Here is a 22,496-nt window from a genome sequence, read left to right as displayed (position 1 = left end):
GAATATGGCCTAGTGGTAAAGTGCTCGCCCTGGGTTCAATTCCTCAGCACCACACATATAGAAAAAGCCAGAAGTAGCACTATGGCTCAAGTAGTAGAGTGCTAGCCTTGAGCAAAAGAAAGCCAGGGACACTGTTCAGTCCCTGAGTTCAGGCCCCAGGACTGGCAAAAAAACAAAACAAAACAAATGGTAGAGTGCTTGTCAAACACAAGTAAGGACTTGAGTTCAAACCCCAGAACCACTAAAAAAAGAATACCAAGTGCAGAACATCCTGTTGCCCATCAATCAATAAAATAATGTCAATAGCCAGGCACCAGTGGCTAGATCTATAATCCTAGCCACAAAGGAGGCTGAGACCTAAGGACTGAAATTCAAAGCCAGCCCAGGCAGTAAAGGCCATGATACTCTTACCTCCAACTAACAACCAAACGCCACCCTCCCCCCCCCCCCCCAAAAAAAAGCAGAAAGAGAGCTGTGACTGAAGTGGTACATTACTAGCCTTGATTTTTAAAGCTCAGAGGAAGCTCCCATGCCCTGAGTTCAAGCCCTAGGACCAGCAAAAAAAGAAAACTGTCAATATAATTTACTGTTTTAAGTATTTTGATACTAAAGTAGGACTTACTTGTAACAGAGACCTTGAAAGAACACATGGTGACTGTTCACTAAATTCACAGAAAAAATCCTAAAAGATACATGGGAAAAAAAAGCAATGATACTTGAATGAATACAAGGTAGAAATGTTTGCACAAACGAGTTTTAAGTTTTGAAAATGATGTAGTAGAGTTAAAATATGACAAATAGTCTAAGTTTACTTTTAGAGCAATTGCCTATAACAAATAGATAATAAGTAATTTTAGAGCTTACACTAAAAAAATACTGCTCAATAACAGAACTATCATGAAAACAGTAATAGCAAAACTTCAGTTTCTATTTCAAAGAAATAAATATCAAGTAACCATGTCAATTACAATCGAATCATGTTACATTCACTACTGTATTACTGACTGTTGTTAGTAGGTAGGTACCTTTGGGTCAAGACCAAAGGATATGGGTTTGTATAGGGAAAAAGATAATGTCTCAACTTAAGACTCTTAGGTCTGATCCTCTGAGAATTCCCTCCTCAGTGACCAGCACCAGAGTACAAGGCAGAAACATGAGATCTTGTTGAGCTCCTTTGCCAACCCGATATTTAATTCATCACCAATATTTTACCCATTTAGCTACCTTACATTATATCAGGCTCCCATTATTTTAATCCAAGTTATCATTATTTCCTTCTTGGACTATACTAACAGTTTCTTAATTTGTTTTCTGTATTTACTCTGATCCCTTCCAATTTTGTCTCTACAATGCAGCTACTGAATCTTTGCAAAGTGTAATCAAATTATATTACTACCCAATATCTAATGAATTTTGCAGAAAATATGCCCAAATACTTCAGATAGAGCCTCAGTTACCTACTCTGGTTAGAACCAAGGTCAATTCCTTGAGATGCCAAGAATGGGCCATAATCTCCTCATAAGAATTGATGAAAATGACTGGCATAATATCAGACTACCCATCTTTCTGTATCAGTAGCTTATCAAGACCCAAGTCAGCCTTGCTGATTGTTTTATTAACACAATCACAATTTGTCTACCAAGAATAGAAAACATAACTGGTAAAACAATAGTATATTAAATACATTATCACCTTAGAGGCTATAAAATAATAAAAATAGTTTTCTTATACTTTAAGACCTTACAACATGATAAACACAAATATATATCCATGTAACAACTGGGATCAGAAAGGCAGATGCAAAGGAATGAAAAAAATCTCTATTCTGATTCCAGATATGCCACTGTATTTATCAAATATGGTTATAAACTGTCTGAATTTTAGTTTGCTTAGCTAGAAAATGAACAGCAAAATAAATGATTTTATGGGTATCATCCTTTCTACTTTAAAATTCTATTATTCTAATGAGTCAAGAGCAAGAACAAGGGCTGGGGATATAGCCTAGTGGCAAGAGTGCCTGCCTCGGATACACGAGGCCCTAGGTTCGATTCCCCAGCACCACATATACAGAAAACGGCCAGAAGCGGCGCTGTGGCTCAAGTGGCAGAGTGCTAGCCTTGAGCGGGAAGAAGCCAGGGACAGTGCTCAGGCCCTGAGTCCAAGGCCCAGGACTGGCCAAAAAAAAAAAAAAAAAAAAAGAGCAAGAACAACTCAAAGTAACAGAGGCATTATCAGTAAAATTTTTCTAAGGAACAAATGTTGGGCTTGAATGACAAAGAATGAAAGACAAAGGCATTACAAAAAAGAACATAAGCAAAAGTACCAATCTTACATCCCAGAGATTGGTGGCTAATGTAAGAAATATAAACTAAATACTTGTTACCTCAAGTAACACAGATTCAATGGCAACTGCAACCAAAAATGAAGGCTTCAGAAACGACATGGGGATATAAATACACATACATATATATCTGCACATATATATGTGTGTATATATATATTCTCTTATTCATACAAAAGGATTTAAGATAAAACAGTTTAAATCTTATTCTTAAAATGTGAATGAATCAATCTCTAAACTCCAGCTTCTTAAAATGTATTATATACACCACTTAGTTTTCTACCTATCAGAGAAAAAGATAAGCAGTATGATTTATTCTTTCTCTCTAAGAAATGATAAACCATTCTGTAGTTAAACCAAAGGTATATTTAACAATAGAGACTTATACCTACCAGGATACAATGTAAATTTGTTAAGTTCACAACCTCACATACAGTTTTTATTCTATCTATTAGTCTTGCAAAATAGTTAACCATTTCTTCCCTTTTAATTATTTTTGCATATCGAGGGAAGGTAGGTGGAAGTAGCCTCTGATTCACAAGGGGTTCAAAACCCATCATAATTGGATGATCTAAAAAAGAAAAAAGAAAAAGGTAAGGTTTTCAAAGCTTCTCTGAATTTTAAAGTACAAATGCTATTAAATATTAAGTGAAAAACACCAATTTCAAAGGCATATCCAAATTATTTCCAATCTCAGTCCTAAAAACAAAGTTTTTACTTTATAATTTATATATACACACCCACAAGCACATAGATAGGCACATGCACACACATATACTTAAAAAAATGAGATGAACAGATTTACTAACTTCCAAAGAGTACTTTCCACTTACATAATGGTAGCTGTGGAGATGGGAGGGGGATTTCTACCTCAAAATAAACTCTAACCCAAAAATGTGGTAATATAGGACCAATAAAATCTCAAGAGGAAATGCTACAGTAAGCCATAAGATTTTGAAGAAAGGTAAAATGGGAACATACTACCATAGACCTCTTTCCTCTTGATTACCAAATAATGGAATCAATTCAAATTTAACTACATAATGACCCAGAATAGCACAAAAGATCAGCCCCTAGAGAAGTCCTAAGTCCTGCAAAGATATGGTACTGAGATGTAATTATAGAAATCATGATGTTACAAAGACAGTATTAGCAGAGATCTAAGGGTAAACACCTTGTTCTCTGTTTCTGTCTCTTCGCTATCCAGCCAGGGTAAGCATTTTTGCTTATAGTTGGTGCTCTACTACTTTAGCCATGCCTCCCATTCCAGCTTTTTGGTGGTTAGTTGCAGATAAGAAGAGTTCCAAGGATTTGTCTGTCTGCCAGGGCTGGCAAATTTGAGATCCTCAGATTGTAGCCTCCTGAGTAGCTTATTAGAAGCACGAGTCACTGGTGACCAGCTGATCACAATTCTTATACTAGCACAAAGCTACAAACTATGTATTTCTCAACTTGAAATCTAAACTGAAAACGTACAGCCCAGAAGAAGTGACTGTGAATTTTAATTCAAAGTTCTTCTGCTGGCCTGCAAACAGGGTACAACCTGAGATTACTATGGCTTCAGAGGTCAATGAAAGATACAAGGAAAGCAAAAGGCATATTATTAAGAACTGAAAACAAGAAGACTGGACCAAATTCTAGCAGTACCCTTGAGGTTTACATTATAGGATGGTGTAAACAAAGATGGTCTTGAAGAGTTCTTGGCCTTCTTCCTCTTTTCCATATTTATTTCTCCCTTGCCAAAATTACTTTTTCGTATATAAATTCCAATGTAACTGCAAATTCCAATGAAAATCAGTTTCTGCCTAATGGACATTTTCACCTTTCTATCCTACATCATCTCAAAAGGCACATTTTCAAAAACTTTTCTAATGTTGTCCTCTACCCCTCCATTCCCTTTCTCAGTAAAATGACTCAGTCCTTAAAATGCTTAAGATAGCAAATTTGTCTCTTCTCACCGCCTCATGTGCTTTATTTAACCAGTCAATTGCTACTATCTTCAATGAATCACTCCCTTCCCTTCACATGGAGTACCACTGCTTCTTCATTAAATTAATCCTGTCTTGATTATTCTACCTAAAATACAGCCTGACTATCCCAAAATTTTTGTTGACTCCCTATCCTATATACTTTCTTCCATAGTGCTCTACAATTTCCTTGTACTCTTATAGAAATCAGGTACTCCAATAAAAAATTAGACATTGTCAGATTAATTCCCTACATAGAGCTACTTTCCAAATCTATCAAGTGTAAGAAGCTAATTCACTAATCCACTGATCAACTCCAAGAAGCTGTTTCATCTTGATGTACCAACACTTGACCTCAGGGTTTCTCAATGGGCTTTCTTGCTCATGGCTGGCACTCTACCATGCCAGTGCTTTTCTGTTTTTGTTTGTTTTTGTGCTTGTCCTGGGGCTTAAACTCAGAGTCTGGGTGCTGTGCCTAAGAACTTTGCTAAAGGTTACCACTCTACCACTTGAGCCACACATCCACTTCCAACTTTTTGGTGGTTAGCTGGAGATAGAACTTTCATGGACTTTGCTGCCCTTATAGGCTTCAAAGAGCAGTTCTCAGATCTCAGTCTCCAGAGTAGCAAGAGTGACAGGCAAGAGCCACACATGCACAGCTTTAAGTAGGTTTTTACTCTACTAGACTGTTTTATGTATACGGGGAAGAGGGTGATAGTGACATTTGTATGAAATGGAACAAACATCCCCATCCCCAATAAAACAGATGGTTAACTGTCCCACATCACTGAGATTGATCAACCTTCCTTCTCCCAGTGACCCAGAATGCTCAAGTGGTAGAATGTCTTTCAAGCAACTACCAAGACATGACTAAAGTTTTTAATGTCAGTCTAGCATTTTTTGAAAGACTTAACATTTTTTTGGGGGGGAAGGGGTATGTCATCATGTTGATTAATTTTATTCTACTATTCTTGGCCTTGTGTTCTTTTTCAATTTTGTATGGAAATACCTTACTTTATAAATAAACTAAAATATGCATAATATTATATATAATTGGTCAATATACACAATAGGTACCCTTGACACAAACTGACATATTGACATATTGAATAATGATTGTAACTTGTATGTTTGCCTCTTCAATATCTTCCATTCCTCACCCTCTGATTCCTGCCTTCTCTAATAGTGTTCCATCTACTTCCATACCACATTTTTTCCCCTAAAATTACATATATGAAAGAAAATGTGATACCTGAGTCTGGGGTTTTTCATTTATTGATTGTCAATCTATCCATTTACTGTGAATAACATAATTTCATCATATTCACACACATCTATATATTATATATCATATATTTCTCACATACATATGAGAGATGTATATATATGAGAAATATGATATATATATATATACATACACATACATGAGGTATATAAATAATGTTTTCTTTTCTCTCTCTCTCTCTTTTTTTTTTTTTGGGGGGGGGCGCTAGTCCTGGGGCTTGAACTCAGGGCCTAAGCACTATCCCTGGCTTCTTTTTGCTCCAAGCTAGCCCTCTACTACTTGAGCCACAGCACCACTTCTGGCTTTTTCTGTATATGTGGTGCTAAGGAATCAAACCCAGGGCTTCGTGATGCATGCCAGGCATGCACTCTACTGCTAAGCCACATTCTCAGTCCAATATAATGTTTTCTTTTATGTACTCACTCACTGTTGAGCACCTAGGCTGATTCCATACTTGGCTATTGTGACTATGTTCTAAGTTGACAGAGTATGCATGTTTCTCTATTGTAAGGTAACTTATAGAGATATATACATTGTACTCATAATCTGACTTGTGGAACTGAAACCTTTTTCTTTGTACCACTATAACTAAGAAGAAGGGGGGTGGGCAGGAGAGGAGGGAGGGAGGGATCCTTTTCAACTGTGTCTAATATCCTCTTAATCCAGAATCTGTTTCTTACTCCAAGAATAAACATCTAGTTCAAGTTTGAAACTTAGTAAAGCCAGAAGAGAAAATGTTTGCTTCTACATAGAATTTTAATTCAGTTCCCATGTTCTCACCTTAATTCTCATATCTATTTCTAAGTGTACCTGATATATTAGCCTTTTGGGGTAGAAACAAGGTTAGCTGCCACTGGCTTTGCCTATCAGTTATGTGATGATAACTTAGTCATTTTCTTTCTCTTTTATTCTCTAAAATTTTGCTATAATCTCCTTTGCCTAGCTTTAGGTCAGTTATGTAAACTTCAAAAAAAATCGCTTCATTGTATTGAGTTTCAAAAACTAAGTGCATGTGTTTAATTTCCCACATTATTTTTTCTAATTGTTCCCTAATGGTTGCTACCTTTGCCACATCTACTTCAATTATACAACTTTTCATTTTTTAAAAAAATGATAGGCTTTCTCAACAATGTGTCTGATTTGAAAATATACACTGGAGCATCTATCACTCTAAGACAATATAAATTTAAATTCTTAATTTCCATTAGCAACAGTTAAAGGAAACATCGGAAATAAATATATTTTGTCAACTAGGACATAGAAATTCCTAGTGGATTCTTGTGTTTCATTTCTTTCTCACTATGTTGCTCCCAGGAATTCAAAATCCTCCTGCCTCAGGCTCTTTAGTGCTAAGATTATAGGCATAAGTATGTATCACCACATAAAGCTGTGAACCTCCAATGTCTTACTGGAAAAGATGATGTGAATGTTATTTTAAAGGAGTGACTAAAAATTTAAAGACATAGTAAAAGACAGCTTACAGAAAGGCAAAGAACAGTATCTGCTTCCATGTATCTTTTCCCTTGTTTGTTCAACAAAGATACATCCAAAGTTTCTGAATCCAGCAATCACATCCATACTTTCAAATTCAGTATGTACTAAATATGAAAACAACTCCAAAATCTGTTCTTACATCAATTTTCCATAGACAAATATTTACTAGTGGCCCGTTGTACACCATCACATAAAAAGTACCACTCATTAGTTCTCAACTGCTCTCCTATCTCATATCTATCTGTTCCCCTACCTCTGCATCAAGATATTAACATTCATTGAATAAATCCACCAGGAAGTAATTCCTGGATCTACTTTAATTCTTCCTATTCTCTCCCTCAAGTGGGACCATTAAGTCCTATTCCATACATATCTTTTCAATGGGCAGCTTTTACCCAATGCTTTCACCCTCTCCACAGCTATTTTGTCAGTAGCTGACATGTACTACTGAGAAGGTACAATAAGTAATCTCAGAGGAAAATAATCTGTATCACTGTTTACTCTGTATTCTTCTCAAAATACACATTTGCATGTTATTTTTAAAAAAATTTTTTTTTAATTCTGGTACTAGGGCTGTCCTTTAGCTTTTACACCCAAGGCTGGTACTTTTTTTTTTTTTTTTTTTGGCCAGTCCTGGGCCTTGGACTCAGGGCCTGAGCACTGTCCCTGGCTTCTTCCCGCTCAAGGCTAGCACTCTGCCACCTGAGCCACAGCGCCCCCTTCTGGCCGTTTTCCATGTATGTGGTGCCGGGGAATCGAACTGAGAGCTTCATGTGTAGGAGGCAAGAGCTCTTGCCACTAGGCCATATTCCCAGCCCCCAAGGCTGGTACTTTACCTTTGACTTATATATAGTTCCATTCCCTGCAAATTGAAGATAAAGTCTCTCTCTGGCCCAGGCTGAATTAAAACCTTGATCCTCAGATTCTGAGTAGCTAGGATTAAAGGTGTGAGCCACCAGTGCCCTACTTAACTTTTTTCTTTTAATTGCTAGGAAATAATTAAACTAAGCAAGGTTTAAAAGTCTTAGAAAAATAAGGATTCCCTAAATTTATATTTTCACTTGTTTATTCCTAAGGTACCTTTTTTTGGTTGTTTTGTTTTGTTAGTCCTGGGGCTTGGACTCAGGGACTGAGCACTGTCCCTGGCTTCTTTTTGCTCAAGGCTAGCACTCCACCACTTGAGCCACAGCGCCACTTCTGGCCTTTTCTATATATGTGGTGCTGGGAATCGAACCCAGGGCTTCATCTATACGAGGCAAGCATTCTTGCCACTAGGCCATATTCCCAGCCCCCTAAGGTAACTTTCTAATCCAAAGTTTATAAAAGATAATTTTACAAATCAATTTTTCTGAGGCTTATCAGTATAAAAGCAGAGTGAAGAACATATGCACAGGAAAAAATTTTAAGACTGTTTTAAAACTTTATAAGTTAGAGCTTACTAATGAGCTAATGAAATTATTATCCTCAGATAATATCTGTATCCTGCAGATACAGAAAAGGGAAGCCAACCATAGTCAGATATGGCAAAAAAGAAATATCAAATCTCTGTAATGTGGCATACTTCTTCCCTGCAAATTTAATATCCTGTGATATTAACCTATAAATTATTCTGCTGTCATACATTGTAGTTTTCATAAAAGTATCCTTGTACTAGATTACAAAGAGTTGTGATTTTTACAATAATCACAATGCAATGCTATGACAGAGCTATATGCAATTGCAATAAGAACAGAAAAGGAATGTCTAGGCCTGATTAGTAGAATCAGGATAGACAGTAATTTAGGTGATTTCTCAAAGGAATAGGAAGAGGAGAGGATTAAAAAATTAAAATTGCTGACAGCAAAACATGAATACAAGACAAACTATATATACACACACATTCCAAATAATAAGATATAAAACATGGCCAGGTTCTAGAATTCTATTTTCTATCAAGAACTAATTTACAAAGTTGTTCCAAGTAAATTTATCAAAGAGGTTCCAAAAACATTTGAAGGTTCAGAGTGACCATTAAGTAAAATTTTAGAACAAACCAAACAATTTACAGTGAAGGAAGGGGAAAAAAAGCAACGGAACAACATGGGCAATTACCTCCTTTTGTAGTGTCATTCTGGGCCTGGATGCCATGGTGTAATGAATTATGAATGGCAGACAGAAGATCTGCTGCTTGAACCATCAATTTTTGAGCTTCTGTAACAGCACTGGTCTGGCAAATAAATCACCAAAAACATCTTTACATATTCTTGCAGTGAAAGATATATATAAAATAGGAAAATCCTATAAACAATAATGCAATTGAACACATACTGCACATATTATTCACTTAGTGTACGGTGCCCAGATTCTGATAAAATAAAAAGGCTTCATCTCCAACCTATGTCATATAGGCTGGGGATATGGTCTAGTGGCAAGAGTGCTTGCCTCGTATACATGAAGCCCTAGGTTCGATTCCTTAGTACCATATACACAGAAAAAGCCAGAAGTGGGCACTGTGGTTCAAGTTGGCAGAGTGCTAGCCTTGAGCAAAATGAAGCCAGGGACAGTGCTCAGGCCCCGAGTTTAAGCCCAAGGACTGGCAAAAAAAAAAGAATCTCCCAGTTTGGGGCTGGGAATATAGCCTAGTGGTAAGGTGCTCGCCTCAAATCTATGGCATATAGGATTAAAAAAACAACAGGATCCAGTCAAGTGCAGGTGGTCCATTCCTGTAATTCTAACTACTCAGGAGGTTGAGATCTAAGGATCATGGTTTCCAGCCAACCTGGGCAGGAAATCCCATAAAACTCTTATCTACAATTAACTACCAAAAAAAGAAAAAAAAAAAAAAAAGCCGCAGTGGAGCTTTAGCTCCAATGGTAGAGCACTAGCCTTGAACAAAGAAGCTCAGGGATAGCACCTAGGCCCTGAGTTCAAGTCCTGGGTCCAAAAAACAATACAACAAAACCAAAACAAAAAAGCAATAGGATCACAGCTACCTGAGCAAAGTTAGCAGAAGACCCTATCTGAGAAAAAAAGAGGGGGGGGACAAAGACAGAGAAGGGCTCAAGCCATGAAGTGCTTTCTCTAGCAAGCACTAGGCTCTGAAAAAAAAAAAGGAAATATTTTTCTAGCTTATTATACTAGTGTTACTTTTTAAAATAAAAGCAAGAGATGCAATCAAGGGAAGAGTCTCAACAATATTAAGTCATTGTGATGGAGGAGATTCAAAAAAAGATAGACATGTAGAAGCTAGGAATGCCTGGTTTTCCACATATAAACTCAACTTATATTAATGCAAACGTAACAAAAAAAGAACATTCACCATTTAGAACTTTTTTGTTCTACGCAAACCAATACTTACCTAAAGAAAAAAAAAAGACATACATAAAATTCTCATTTTTTCACTTTGTTTATTACAATACACCAAAATGTAAAAAGCAACAAAGCAATTTATGTCAACAACAGACACAATATATGACTTATTAGAATGTTAAATTCAAGTGACCTCCCAAGAAAAACATTAGGATTATGCCAGCATAAATATACCAAATGCTGGGTAGTATATACTCGGAGAAATACTTTAATAGAAAAGTCTCAGAAGTGCTTCAAAACAAAGTTCCAACTAAAAATCACTAAGACAGATAAATTACAGTAAATGTTCTTACCTCTTTCTTAGTAAATGCTATAAGCACTGTTAGTAATACACGAGTAAATTTCACTCTGCTGAAGACAGCTAAACATTGCTGGTGCTGAAAAAGCAAGAAAGGATTAAAACTTAAAACATGCAAAGCCTGTAAAAGGAATCTCATTTTAAAATATTTCATTTTCTAAATCCCAATGTTAATGACTTACAACAGAACACACCTTCACTGAGATTTTTAAATGCCTGAAAAATGAGTTAAAGAAATATAATAAAAATAAAGCCTATTCTTTTAAAACAAAAGTAATGTTGCTATATCTAATAAGTCTGATTTTGTTCTCCAAAGCCAAACATTACATTTTGGTATCAAAGGAGGATTTAATTAGAATTTCTAAAAGGATTGGTTAAAAAGTTCTATAAACACAATTAAAAACAGGTTTTTATTTTTATTTTTTTCGTCAGTTATGGGACTTGAACTGGAAGCCTGGGCGCTGTCCCTGAATTCTTTTTGCTCAAGGCGAGTGCTCTACCACTTTGAGCCAAAGCTCCACTTCCTATTTTCTGGTGGTTAATTGGAGATGAGTCTCATGGACTTTCCTGCCCAGGCTGGCTTTGAGCTGTGATCATCAGATCTCAGTCTCCTGAGGAGACTGTTTAGAGTCTCCTCTAAACAGGATACAGGTATGAGCCACCAGCACTGGGCAAAGAAGTTCTTGAGATTTACCAAGTTTCAAGCCATCATCCATAAAGAACAATTTTTTTCATGCCTACCTCAAAGGAATATTGAAGAATTCTAAAATCATGTATTTGAACGAGCTGTATTATTATTCTATAAAAAGACATACAAGGGAAATAAAATCCCTTGCAATGTCCAAGTTGTAAGAAATACCTTAAAAAGGGCTTCCATAAATTATAACGCAGTTCATAAAACTACAACATTAAGAGGTAGACTTCTCAGATATTATCTACCAGAAAATAAGTTCAATTACTTCTAGTTCAACTTCTGGATCTCTTTCTTCTCCTTGTCGACTTCGAGTACTCTAAAATTTTAAAAAAAGGTGTATTAAAACAAACATAATTCTAAAGAAGGATCAGATTATAAACATACAGGGAAGGAAAGCACTAATTTATTGAGTATATACAAGATTCTATTAGGAAAAATAATTTGGAGAAAAAAAGGTCTGCACAGTATTTATGTTCCTCAAAGTGGCAGAGCACTAGCCTTGAGCACAAAAGCTCTGAGACAGCACCCAAGTCCCCAGACTTCATGTACAAGGACTGGCACAAATGTAGGAAAACAGAAGAAAACAAAAAGACATTTAACACAAATTCCTTTGATAATCCTCAAAGTCACTACAAAAAAAGACAGTTTAGAAAAAAAGAGACAAATGGCCTCTACTTGGACAAAATTCCAGGGCATTGCTAGAGGAGGATCTGACAGCAGATGTTCGTTCTAACCTTGGATCTGTCATCACTATGTACATACCTTACCTTAAGTAACACACTGACACCTTTATTTAACTCTTATGAGTTATTTATACTAGTTATTTGTAAGTGAAGTTAACTTGACGTTCAGAAGCATACTAAACCCCTAAACCAAAGAATAGAGAAACATATATACCTTTACTCTTCTTTGCATATCATCCTCCACATCTTTTAGCATGCCTACAATGAGAAACAATAAGTTTACAAAAGAAGCAAACCAAAAGCTAGAACTGAGCCAGGTGCTGGTGGCTCACACCTATGATGCAAATCTCCGGAGGCTGAGATCTGAGGATTGCAACTTGAAACCAGCTGGGGCAGGAAAGTCTGAGACTCTATCTCCAATTATCTACCAAAAAGAGGGGGGTTGAGCTGTAGCTCCAATGGTAGAGCACTAACAATGAGCAAAAGAGCTCAGGGAAAGCGGCCACATCTTGAGTATAAGCCCAAGGATACATGTGTGTGTGGGCGCACACGTGCGCACATGCACATAAAGCTAAACACACACTAAGCTAAAACTGAATTATCAGTATAAGTAGTCCTACCTGTAACTCGAAGATCTGTCACATTGTTAGCCATTTTAAATCCATACGTCATTGACTGAAAATCTTCCTATACAAAATAAGAATTACTTAGTCAATCATAGCAAAACTGTGTATTTCTTACAAAACAGCTATGTAATAGGAAAGCAGACATAGAATGCATTTAGATTGTCTAAACATTACTATCATATATCCAAGATTTTCTTATAGGAATACACTTAAAACACTATATCCTTATGCTATCTCTTAGTTGCTTATCCTTAGGTAATTTAACTATATCTACATTTAATTGGTTGATCTGAATAAAATAAGGCTGTTTACAAAATATATTACAGAACAGTTACTTCACACAAAATTTTCTCATATTCACAGGTAAAGAGTTGCAAGAACCAGATGACATTTCTTTAGGAACTATTAAATTACTGCTTATACCCTGTTAGGCTACAAAAGTTAAGCCTTCTCAAATATAATTATGCAAAGTGATGACAAAACCATTTTTTGCAGCCTGACCACATAAAGAAAAAAGAAAAAAGATCTATACCTGGATCCCAGAACCAAAACCATTTCTTAAGTTATTTCACAGCTGAGTCACAAACAAGCTTGTGATTTACTTTATTCACTTTCAAGAAAATAAGTATCATTTGGCTGATTTAAGAAACTATAAGCTCTACTAAAGGAGTTTTTCTGCCATATTATAGTTCCTATAAAAATGTAGACCTAAACCTACTATAAATATGTAGTAAGTAAAGTAGACAAACCTGTATCAAAATTTCTGGACTCTAACAATAACAAAAAAGGTGAGCATCAATTCATGTCCCAAATTTTACAGACAAAAAGGAAATAAACAAAATAGCTCACCATGTCTATGTGTCTGTTCTCACAGAATTCAGTGGTAGTATATGAATCATGACTAGTCTAGATCTCAAATTTTGTTACAAAGCTATAAGCTTATCCTTTAGGTAAACTTCATACCCTATCTCTACTTGAATCTCAGAAAGGATACTCAAATTTTATACATCTGAAAAGAACTCTTGGTGTCCACTTCCTTAATTCCCTATGTTTTCTAACACATCTGTTAGAAAGCACTGTACGTGCTGCATGCCAGTGACCCATGCCTATAATCCTAGCTATTCAGGAGGCTTAGACCTGATGAACATAGTTCAAAGCCAGCCAGGAAAACCCATGAGACTCTTATCTCCAATTAACCACCAGAAAACCAAAAGTGGCACTGTGGCTCAAGGTGGTAGAGCACTAACCTTGAGCTGAAGAGCCAAGGCCCAGAGTTCAAGCCCCACAACTGACCAAAAAGAAAAGTGCTATATGTACATTCATTCGTGTACATTCACATTCAACCTAACCACTTTTCAGTCTTTCTTAGCTATTTCTATGTCACCACCATTCTTGTAATTTCTGTACCACTGGACAAGTTCTGCACATTCCCACCTGTCCTGTTTTCATTTACTCAGCCACAATGTACAAGTATTGTTTCAAAATAAGTCAGATCACACCATTCTCTATTCACAATACTTACAAGTTAAACAGTAACTACAGTCTCTAAAGCAATGAATGCTGTAGCTCCAGGGTTGCTCTTCAGTCTCACTGTCTGTCTTCTCACACTCTATTCTTTTAAATATAACAAGGTGCTGGCTGTCAGATGCTCAAGCTCACACATGTAATCCTAGTAACTCAGGAGGTTGAAATCAAAGGATGGTAGTTTGAACTCAGTGAGAGCAAAAAAGTCCATGAGACTCCAAAATAACCAGCAAAGAGCAGGACTAGAGATGTGGCTCAAATGATATAGGTAGAGCACCAGCTGACTAAGCACAAGGACCTGAGTTTAAACAACAGTACCAGCAAAACAATAAAATAATATACACAGTACTCAGTATACATTATGTGGAAATGCACTATGCAACTTATGGCAGGAAGAAGGGGAAACTGGAGAAAAACAAAGGGGTAACAATGTCCAACAAATAAATATACTCATCACTTATGAAATGGTAACTCCTCTGTATAACATCTTAATAACAATAAAATTACACACCTTAAAAATATATAGATCAGGGCTGGGGATATGGCCTAGTGGCTAGAGTGCCTGCCTCGGATTCATGAGGCCCTGGGTTCAATTCTCCAGCATCACATATACAGAAAATGGCCAGAAGTGACGCTGTGGCTCAAGTGGCAGAGTGTTAGCCTTGAGCAAAAAGAAGCCAGGGACAGTGCTCAGGCCCTGAGTCCAAGCCCCAGGACTGGCCAAAAAAAAAATATAGATAGATAGATAGATAGATAGATAGATGAGGGCTGGGAATATGGCCTAGTGGCAAGAGTGCTTGCCTTGTATACATGTAGCCCTGGATTCGATTCATCAGCACCACCTATATAGAAAATGGCTAGAAGTGGTACTGTGGCTCATGTGGCAGAGTGCTAGCCTTGAGCAAAAAGAAGCCAGAGACAGTGCTCAGGCCCTTAGTTCAAGCCCCAGGACTGGCAAAAAATACAGATAGATAGATAGATAGATAGATAGATAGATAGATAGATTGATTGATTTCTCTTCAGATCATATAAAGCTAACATCCTTTAACAAGTACTGGCTACAAGATTCACCAGGAAGCAGGGAAGACTTGAAGAATGCATACTTCATCTACATTTTTCTTCCTAACCTTCTAAAATTTTCCATTATTTTTGTGTTTTTTAATAATTACTTATTTATTGGGCTGGGGACATGGCCTAGTGGCAAGAGTGCCTGCCTCGGATACACGAGGCCCTAGGTTCGATTCCCCAGCACCACATATACAGAAAACGGCCAGAAGCGGCGCTGTGGCTCAGGTGGCGGAGTGCTAGCCTTGAGCGGGAAGAAGCCAGGGACAGTGCTCAGGCCCTGAGTCCAAGGCCCAGGCCTGGCCAAAAAAAAAAAAAAAAAAAAAATTACTTATTTATTGTCAAAGTGATGTACAGAGGGATTACAGTTTCATACATAAGGGGCAGTGGGTACATTTCCTGTTCAATTTGCTGCCTCCTCCCTCATTTTTTTTAAAAATAAAAACTATGCAGACCCTTAAGGCTAACATCAACAAAAACTGCTGTTAAGTTTTATCTGTGAATAATCTTTCTAGGAGACTATCACAGGTTCTTGAGTCTCAGAAACAAGAATTTAATCTACGTCACTGATAAACTGAGAGCAGAGGAGGCATATAAACATATTGCTGCAACTAAAGGATCATTCTAAAACCTTTGTGGAAATAAGAAAAAAGTGAGTGTAAACAAACAAGGTCATGACTACATTTAGTAATCCATTCAGGATTTCACAATGATGTGGATTAATATTTTATATGAAAGAATGGAAGAGGTATAAGAACTTACTGAAGGGCTGTGGATGTGGTCTAGCGGCAAGAGTGCCTGCCTCATATACATGAGGCCCTGGGTTCGATTCCCCAGCACCACATATACAGAAAATGGCCAGAAGTGGCGCTGTGGCTCAAGTGGCAGAGTAGCCTTGAGCAAAAAGAAGCCAGGGACAGTGCTCAGGCCCAGAGTCCAAGCCCCAGGACTGGCCAAAAAAAAAAAAAAAAAAAAAAGAACTTAATGAAATCAGGATATATTTAAATGATAGAGTTGAATATAAACATAGGTAAACTAGAAGATCAAGTACAGGTTTTAAGTTTGAGCAGGTAACAAAAGCATTACCATTTCTGAAGATGTGAGAGACTTTGGAAGAAACAGGCTTGGGTAAAAGTGAACAATTCTGGTTATACTAAGTTTGTAGTTTGTCTGATTAACAGGTGAAGATTTCAATCAAGAAGGTCTTTGCTTGAGTCTAGAAGTCTGTGAATGAAACAGGATTAGAGATGTATATTTGAACTTTAATAATGCACAGTTGATATTTAAAAGCTTTGGAACTAGTCAGAAGTGTGGTAGCTCATGCCTGCAACCCCAACTATTCAAAAGGCAGCAGACATCAGGAGGATCTTGGTTAAGAGGTCAGCCTGGGAAAAAATCCAAAAGATCCTATTGCAACCAATAAAATTTTGTGACTGATGGCATGTACCTGTTATCTCAGCTATGTAGAAAACCTAAAGAGGAGTACTACACTCCAGGAAAGCAGGAAAAACAGAATCCTATCAGAAAACAAACAAACAAAAACCTCAAGTATAAATGGCTGACAGCATTGCTCAAGTGGCAGAGTGCCTGCCTAGCAAGCGTAAGATCCTGAGTTCAAACACCAGCACAACCAAAAATAAAATAAAATGCCACAGAACTAGAGGAAATTAACCTAGAGAGAATCAAAGAGGAAACCTCACCTGAATTAAACTATGAGGTAGAAAAAAAAATCTGTAACTATAGTATGATAAAAAGAAAATAAAGTGTTTTAGAGTGATCGGATGAGTTTAGCGATGCTCCAGGCTAAAGGAGAAAAGGTAGGATTTAAAGAGATGTTATTTATCTCCAGTTTATCTACATGTGATAAAGAACAATTATAGTGGATTAGAAGAGATTTAAAGAGAAAAGTAAGGTAAGAAATAGCTCATTGAACAAGTTTTGTGTAAGGTAGATGAGAGCAGAGAAATAGGACTGTGGATACAGGGTGTTCTGGCAGCGAGAGAACTCTTCTATTTCAAAATCAATATTAAAGCAAGTTTATATGCCAGGAAGAAGATCTAGTAGTGAAGGACTGGTCATGTGACACAAAGATTCACTAACTCCAGTATGGAAAAAGGGATGCAATCTTGCACACAAGTGGGGAACTGAGCTTAGACTGTCATACTATTACTTCCATTTTAATAAAAACACAAGTGACTATGTGGATAGAAAAGACAGGTTAACACTTGTGATACAAAGATAAGGTGACATCTGATCACCATTAATATTTCAGGTAAGGTAGGAAACAAGCTGAAGTTAAACAGGATTGCCACTGGAGGTCTGAGAAGACAGGAAACTATCAAAGTTAGAGCCTAGATAAGCAAAGTCACTACAGAAGTATGTTTCCATCTGAGACTCACATTCTTAAAACAGTGAACAGACACACTGATGTTAGCTTTCCTCTAGCAGCTTTTGCTGCTTGGGTACAAGCAGGGAGTAGGCAGATTTTTTCCCCCTTTAGAAGTTACAACTTACAAAGGGACAAATACTAGGACTTGATTACATAAACGTGGTATATGTCACAACTTGTATCATTCAACTTAACACATTTAGAGTAAAAGGGTATTTTACTATAATTACACGAAGTCATATATAAGTAAAAAGTAAGGTTGTTCCATGAGAACTAGAATGAACAGATTCTAGCTGCAAGAGTAGGGTAGAAAAGGAAGGGAAGTCTGTCAGTCTGGGTGAGTCAGACAGTGGAACCCCAATTTAAAGGTAAGTAGTACTTTATTATAAAAAGATACAAGAAAAGGTTTAAGAATCAGAAGGAATATTCCCTACAGAAGCATGAGATATTGAAAGAAAAATATATTCAGGGCCAGATCAACTATATAATTTACTAGGAGAAAAACATAAGCAATAAAATTGAGACTCAATCATTAACAGTGCTCTGGCCCTGAGTTCAAGCCCCAAGACTGGCCAAAAAAAAGAAAGGCTCAAAGCCTGACTGGAGTAAATTCAAGAAAGGAGAGAACAAGAGATAGCTGGGTATAGATGAAACTTTAAGCAATGTGACTAACAAGAGGAAATGAGATAGGGACAGAAGATGAAAAACAATGCAATGCTAAGGAACAGTAGTAATACAGTAACAAGTTTATTACCATAAGAATATTGCTAACTATCTTTGAGTACATAGCAGGGTTTAGAAACAACTAATAAGTAGAAGGGAATCACATTTTACAGCAGAGAGGGTTCGTGCACATAACAGAAGTACTGTTCTATATAGCAGAAGAACTCAAATATAGGGCACATGTGCAGAGAGGAAAATTTTTTCTATTACACAGTGTAGGGGGTAGATCATGTGTATAAAGTGAGGCTAGTGGAAGTGTTAGAAATCTAAGGAAAGTAGGACTGAATGAGCTAGAGAAATATAAGAATTTCTAGACAGCACACAAGGTATATTTGAAGTTAGTGGTTATAAATTGAATATAGGACCATATCAACTGCTGTTTTTTCAAAGTGAGCTATAGTTTTAAAGGCAGAGTAGGCAAAGGTTTGATTTAACTAGGATTGAGGTACAATAAGGAAAAGAAAAAGGAATCGGAAGTATATGCAAGAGTGATTACAATGAAGGAAGAGAGTATTTTAAGTTTGAAAAAGGACCAGAGAGGAGTGTGATAAAAGAATGAAGTCCAAGTAAGGATAGAAGTGTTATATATTATACAATAAATTTACAGAGACATAGCTGTTTTAAGAGATCACTAAGAAGTGGCAATGAAGGGCTGGGAATATGGCCTAGTGGTAAAGTGCTCGCATCGTATACATGAAGCCCTAGGTTCGATTCCTCAGCACCACGTATATAGAAAAAGCCAGAAGTGGCGCTGTGGCTCAAGTGGCAGAGTGGTAGCCTTGAGCAAAAAAAAGCCAGGGACAGTGCTCAGGCCCTGAGTCCATGGCCCAGGACTGGCAACAAAAACAGAACAAATAAACAAAGAAGTGGCGATGACTATGCATAAAGATGATTATTACAAAGAGAAATCTTAGCTGGATGTGGTGGCTCATGCCTAGCTACTCCGGAGGCTGAGATCAGAGGATCCCAATATGAAGTAGTCAAGTGCTAGCCTTGAGCACAAGAGCTTCAGGGACAGCTCCCAAGTCCATAGTTCAAGCATCAAAGAGAGAGAGAGAGTTCAAGCATCAAGGAGGGAGAAGGAGAGGAGGGAGAGGAGGGGAGGGAGAAGGAGGAAGGGAGAGAGAGAGAGAGAGAGAGAGAGAGAGAGAGAGAGTTTTTTTTTTTGCCAGTCCTGGGGCTTGAACTCAGGGGCCTGATCACTGTTCCTGGCTTCTTATTGCTCAAGACTAGCACTCTGCCACTTGAGCCAGAGCACCATTTCTGGCCTTTTATATATATGTGGTACTGAGGAATTGAACCCAGGGCTTCATGTATGCGAAGCACACACTCTACCAGACTCGAGAGGGAGAGATCTTAAATGCTTCTAAAGAGAAAATGTGGTCACATATAAAACAAAGGATAGCAACATGAGAAATAAAGAGACTAGTGAAATGACATCTAAATTCCAAGGGAAATTATCTGCCAATCTAGAATTCTGCTACAACGTGTGTGTGTATGTGTGTGTGTATACATATGTGTGTATATATATATATATATATATATATATATATATATACAAATTTTGGGTTTTTTTTTTTTTTGCCAATCCTGGGCCTTGGACTCAGGGCCTGAGCACCATCCCTGGCTTCTTCCCGCTCAAGGCTAGCACTCTGCCACCTGGCCGTTTTCCATATATGTGGTGCTGGGGAATCGAACCCAGAGCTTCATGTGTAGGAGGCAAGCACTCTTGCCACTAGGCCATATTCCCAGCCCCTATAAAACAACTTTTTAACACCTATTGTCTTCTGCAAAATCTTCCCTACCTGTACCCTGAGGAACTGGAGATACTTCCACTAAGAAAAGCAATAAACTAAGAATACAAGCATTGAGCTTTAGGTAACAAGAAATCTAACAATGGCCAGGGCCAGGCATCAGTAGCTCATGTCTGTAATCCTAGCTACTCAAGAGGCTGAGATCTGAGGATCTTGAGGATCTCAGTTCAAAGCCAGCCCAGGCAAGAAAGTGAGAATCTTATCTCCAATAAACCACCAGAAAACTGGAAATGGCGTTGTGGCTCAAAGTGGTAAAGTGCTAGCCTTGAGCTGAAGAGCTCAAGGACAGCACACAGGCCAAGTTCAAGCCCCACGACCAACAAAAAAGAAAAGAAATCTAACAAGAGGAAGAAATGGAATTCCCAGAAGGGAGGATAGGAAACTAGAACGATACCCAACTAATCAGCATAGAAAGCGGCTGATGCAGCTGGAATTAGAGGAAGAAATACTGCAAGAGGAGCATTTACAAAAATGTGAAAACTGACAGATTTACCTGGCATATTTCATAATAATAGGAGGGGAAAGAATTAGGCAGAAGTCAGGCCTGGGTAAGTGCCACTAGAACCCATGAAGCCCTGGGTTCGATTCCTCAGCACCTCATATTATAGAAAACGGCCAGAAGTGGCACTGTGGCTCAAGTGACAGAGTGCTAGTCTTGAGCAAAAAGAAGCCAGGGACAGTGCTCAGGCCCCTGAGTTCAAGCCCCAGGACTGACAAGAAACAAAACAAAAACAAGAATTAGGCAGAAGTACTCAGAAAAGAAAAAAACAAATAGCTATCACCTCCCCGAGAAACATACTTTGAATGAGTCAATGCATTAACTGGGCTCATCTGTCATTAAAATTAGTGTAATCATGATATTGGCACTGAACAATGATTTAACCCCACACTGGATGACTATTTGGAGCAAGAGAATAAAGGACTACAGAGCTAAAATTCTGAAATCCTTACATCAAGAAATCAAATTTATTATCTACAAATATGAAAATACAATAAGAAAAAAAAAACAAAAAGAATTTATCATGAACTTATTATGAATGATAAGAATCACAGGAACTGAAAAAAATACATAATTTGTACACATAAGGATGACACCCATTCCCCCATCCCATGCTGGACCAGCCACAGCCAGGGAGTTCGGGACTGACAGTAGACCACAGCCTTCAGGCACAGAAAACTTCCACAGTGCTGGACCTGGACAGGGCAAAAGTGGACAAAGAACAGCCTCGGAGAACCTCCAGCTCCTTGGCTGCCCAGGACTCCAGGACCCGGACCTGATCCACACCACCAGTCAACTCATAACCAATTACAGGATCAGTAAGCACCCTACTGGGGACTGCCCTCCCACAGGAGGCCAGCGCTGGGGATGGTCCACAGAGCTTGACCCGGACCTCTCCCTCCCACCTAAGAAGGAGCACCACACTTGAAGAGGACAAAGAGGCCAGAGCTGTTCCTCATTCCTCCCCACCCCACCTCCAAGGGGAGGCCACCAGGACCACTACTGGGTGGGCACTAGAACCCTACATCCTCCATAGCTCTGGTTATCCGTAGTTGAAATGAGACACCTTTGAAAACAACACAGAAAAAATTTTGCAACCCATAGAAGCCAGCACCTTCTAAAGTGTACTCCCATAGGGGAGATCAGAAGCTAGTCTCTCCAGCCATTTGCATCACACAGGACCAATCAGGCAGAGGTGGACTGCTAGCAGAGGATACACACTGGCATAAGCCACAAGACAAATTGGCACCTCTTAGGGGTGCGCGCCACCCCAGGGCCAGAGCACAAACAGGGATCCACACACCCACGGGAGGCCGCCCCTTCCAAAACCCGCCCATCCAGCAGACCTGAAGCTACTCTCCCTAGGCCCCTCTGAGGACTGAACCCAGTACCTTTCAGCTAGCCTGGAGCCAAGCGGGTGCACAGGGGTTGCTGGGCAGGGAATTGGTACAGGCTAGTTCACCCAGTGTGAGCTAGCCCAGTCTAAGCCAAGGGTGCTGGTGCTACCTGTCTGGCTCGAACAGGCCAAGCTCAGGCCTCAACCCTGACAATGCCTGAACACAAACACATAAAGTACAATGAAAGACTACAAGATTCATGAACCATCAAGACAACAAACCATATCCAAAAGCCAGCAAAAATCCAAGGAAGGACCCACTGAGAGTGTGTTTATTGACTGATTGTTGATCAAGGGGCTTGAACACAGGGTCTAAGCCCTGTACCTGAGTTTTTCTGCTCAAGGCTACC

General features: G+C 38.3%; 1 protein-coding gene across 6 annotated transcripts in view; it reads right to left on the bottom strand.

Annotated features, from left to right (window-relative positions):
- Naa35 (N-alpha-acetyltransferase 35, NatC auxiliary subunit) overlaps positions 1-22,496 on the bottom strand; it is a 95,777-nt gene that overhangs the window by 51,336 nt on the left and 21,945 nt on the right. For all 6 annotated transcript variants that reach the window (XM_048331581.1, XM_048331556.1, XM_048331548.1 and 3 more), the window contains 7 exons: positions 12,731-12,797; positions 12,325-12,368; positions 11,693-11,743; positions 10,729-10,812; positions 9,179-9,293; positions 2,734-2,912; positions 623-682 (listed from right to left, as the gene is read on the bottom strand). In XM_048331581.1, the coding sequence (XP_048187538.1) occupies positions 623-682; positions 2,734-2,912; positions 9,179-9,293; positions 10,729-10,812; positions 11,693-11,743; positions 12,325-12,368; positions 12,731-12,797 (600 nt within the window). The remainder of the gene's footprint in view (positions 1-622; positions 683-2,733; positions 2,913-9,178; positions 9,294-10,728; positions 10,813-11,692; positions 11,744-12,324; positions 12,369-12,730; positions 12,798-22,496) is intronic.

Source organism: Perognathus longimembris, chromosome 1 (assembly GCF_023159225.1).
Source record: "Perognathus longimembris pacificus isolate PPM17 chromosome 1, ASM2315922v1, whole genome shotgun sequence".
Taxonomy (NCBI): Eukaryota; Metazoa; Chordata; class Mammalia; order Rodentia; family Heteromyidae; genus Perognathus; species Perognathus longimembris.
Note: the sequence above shows the minus strand (reverse complement) of the source record. Positions and strands in the feature narration are given on the sequence as shown.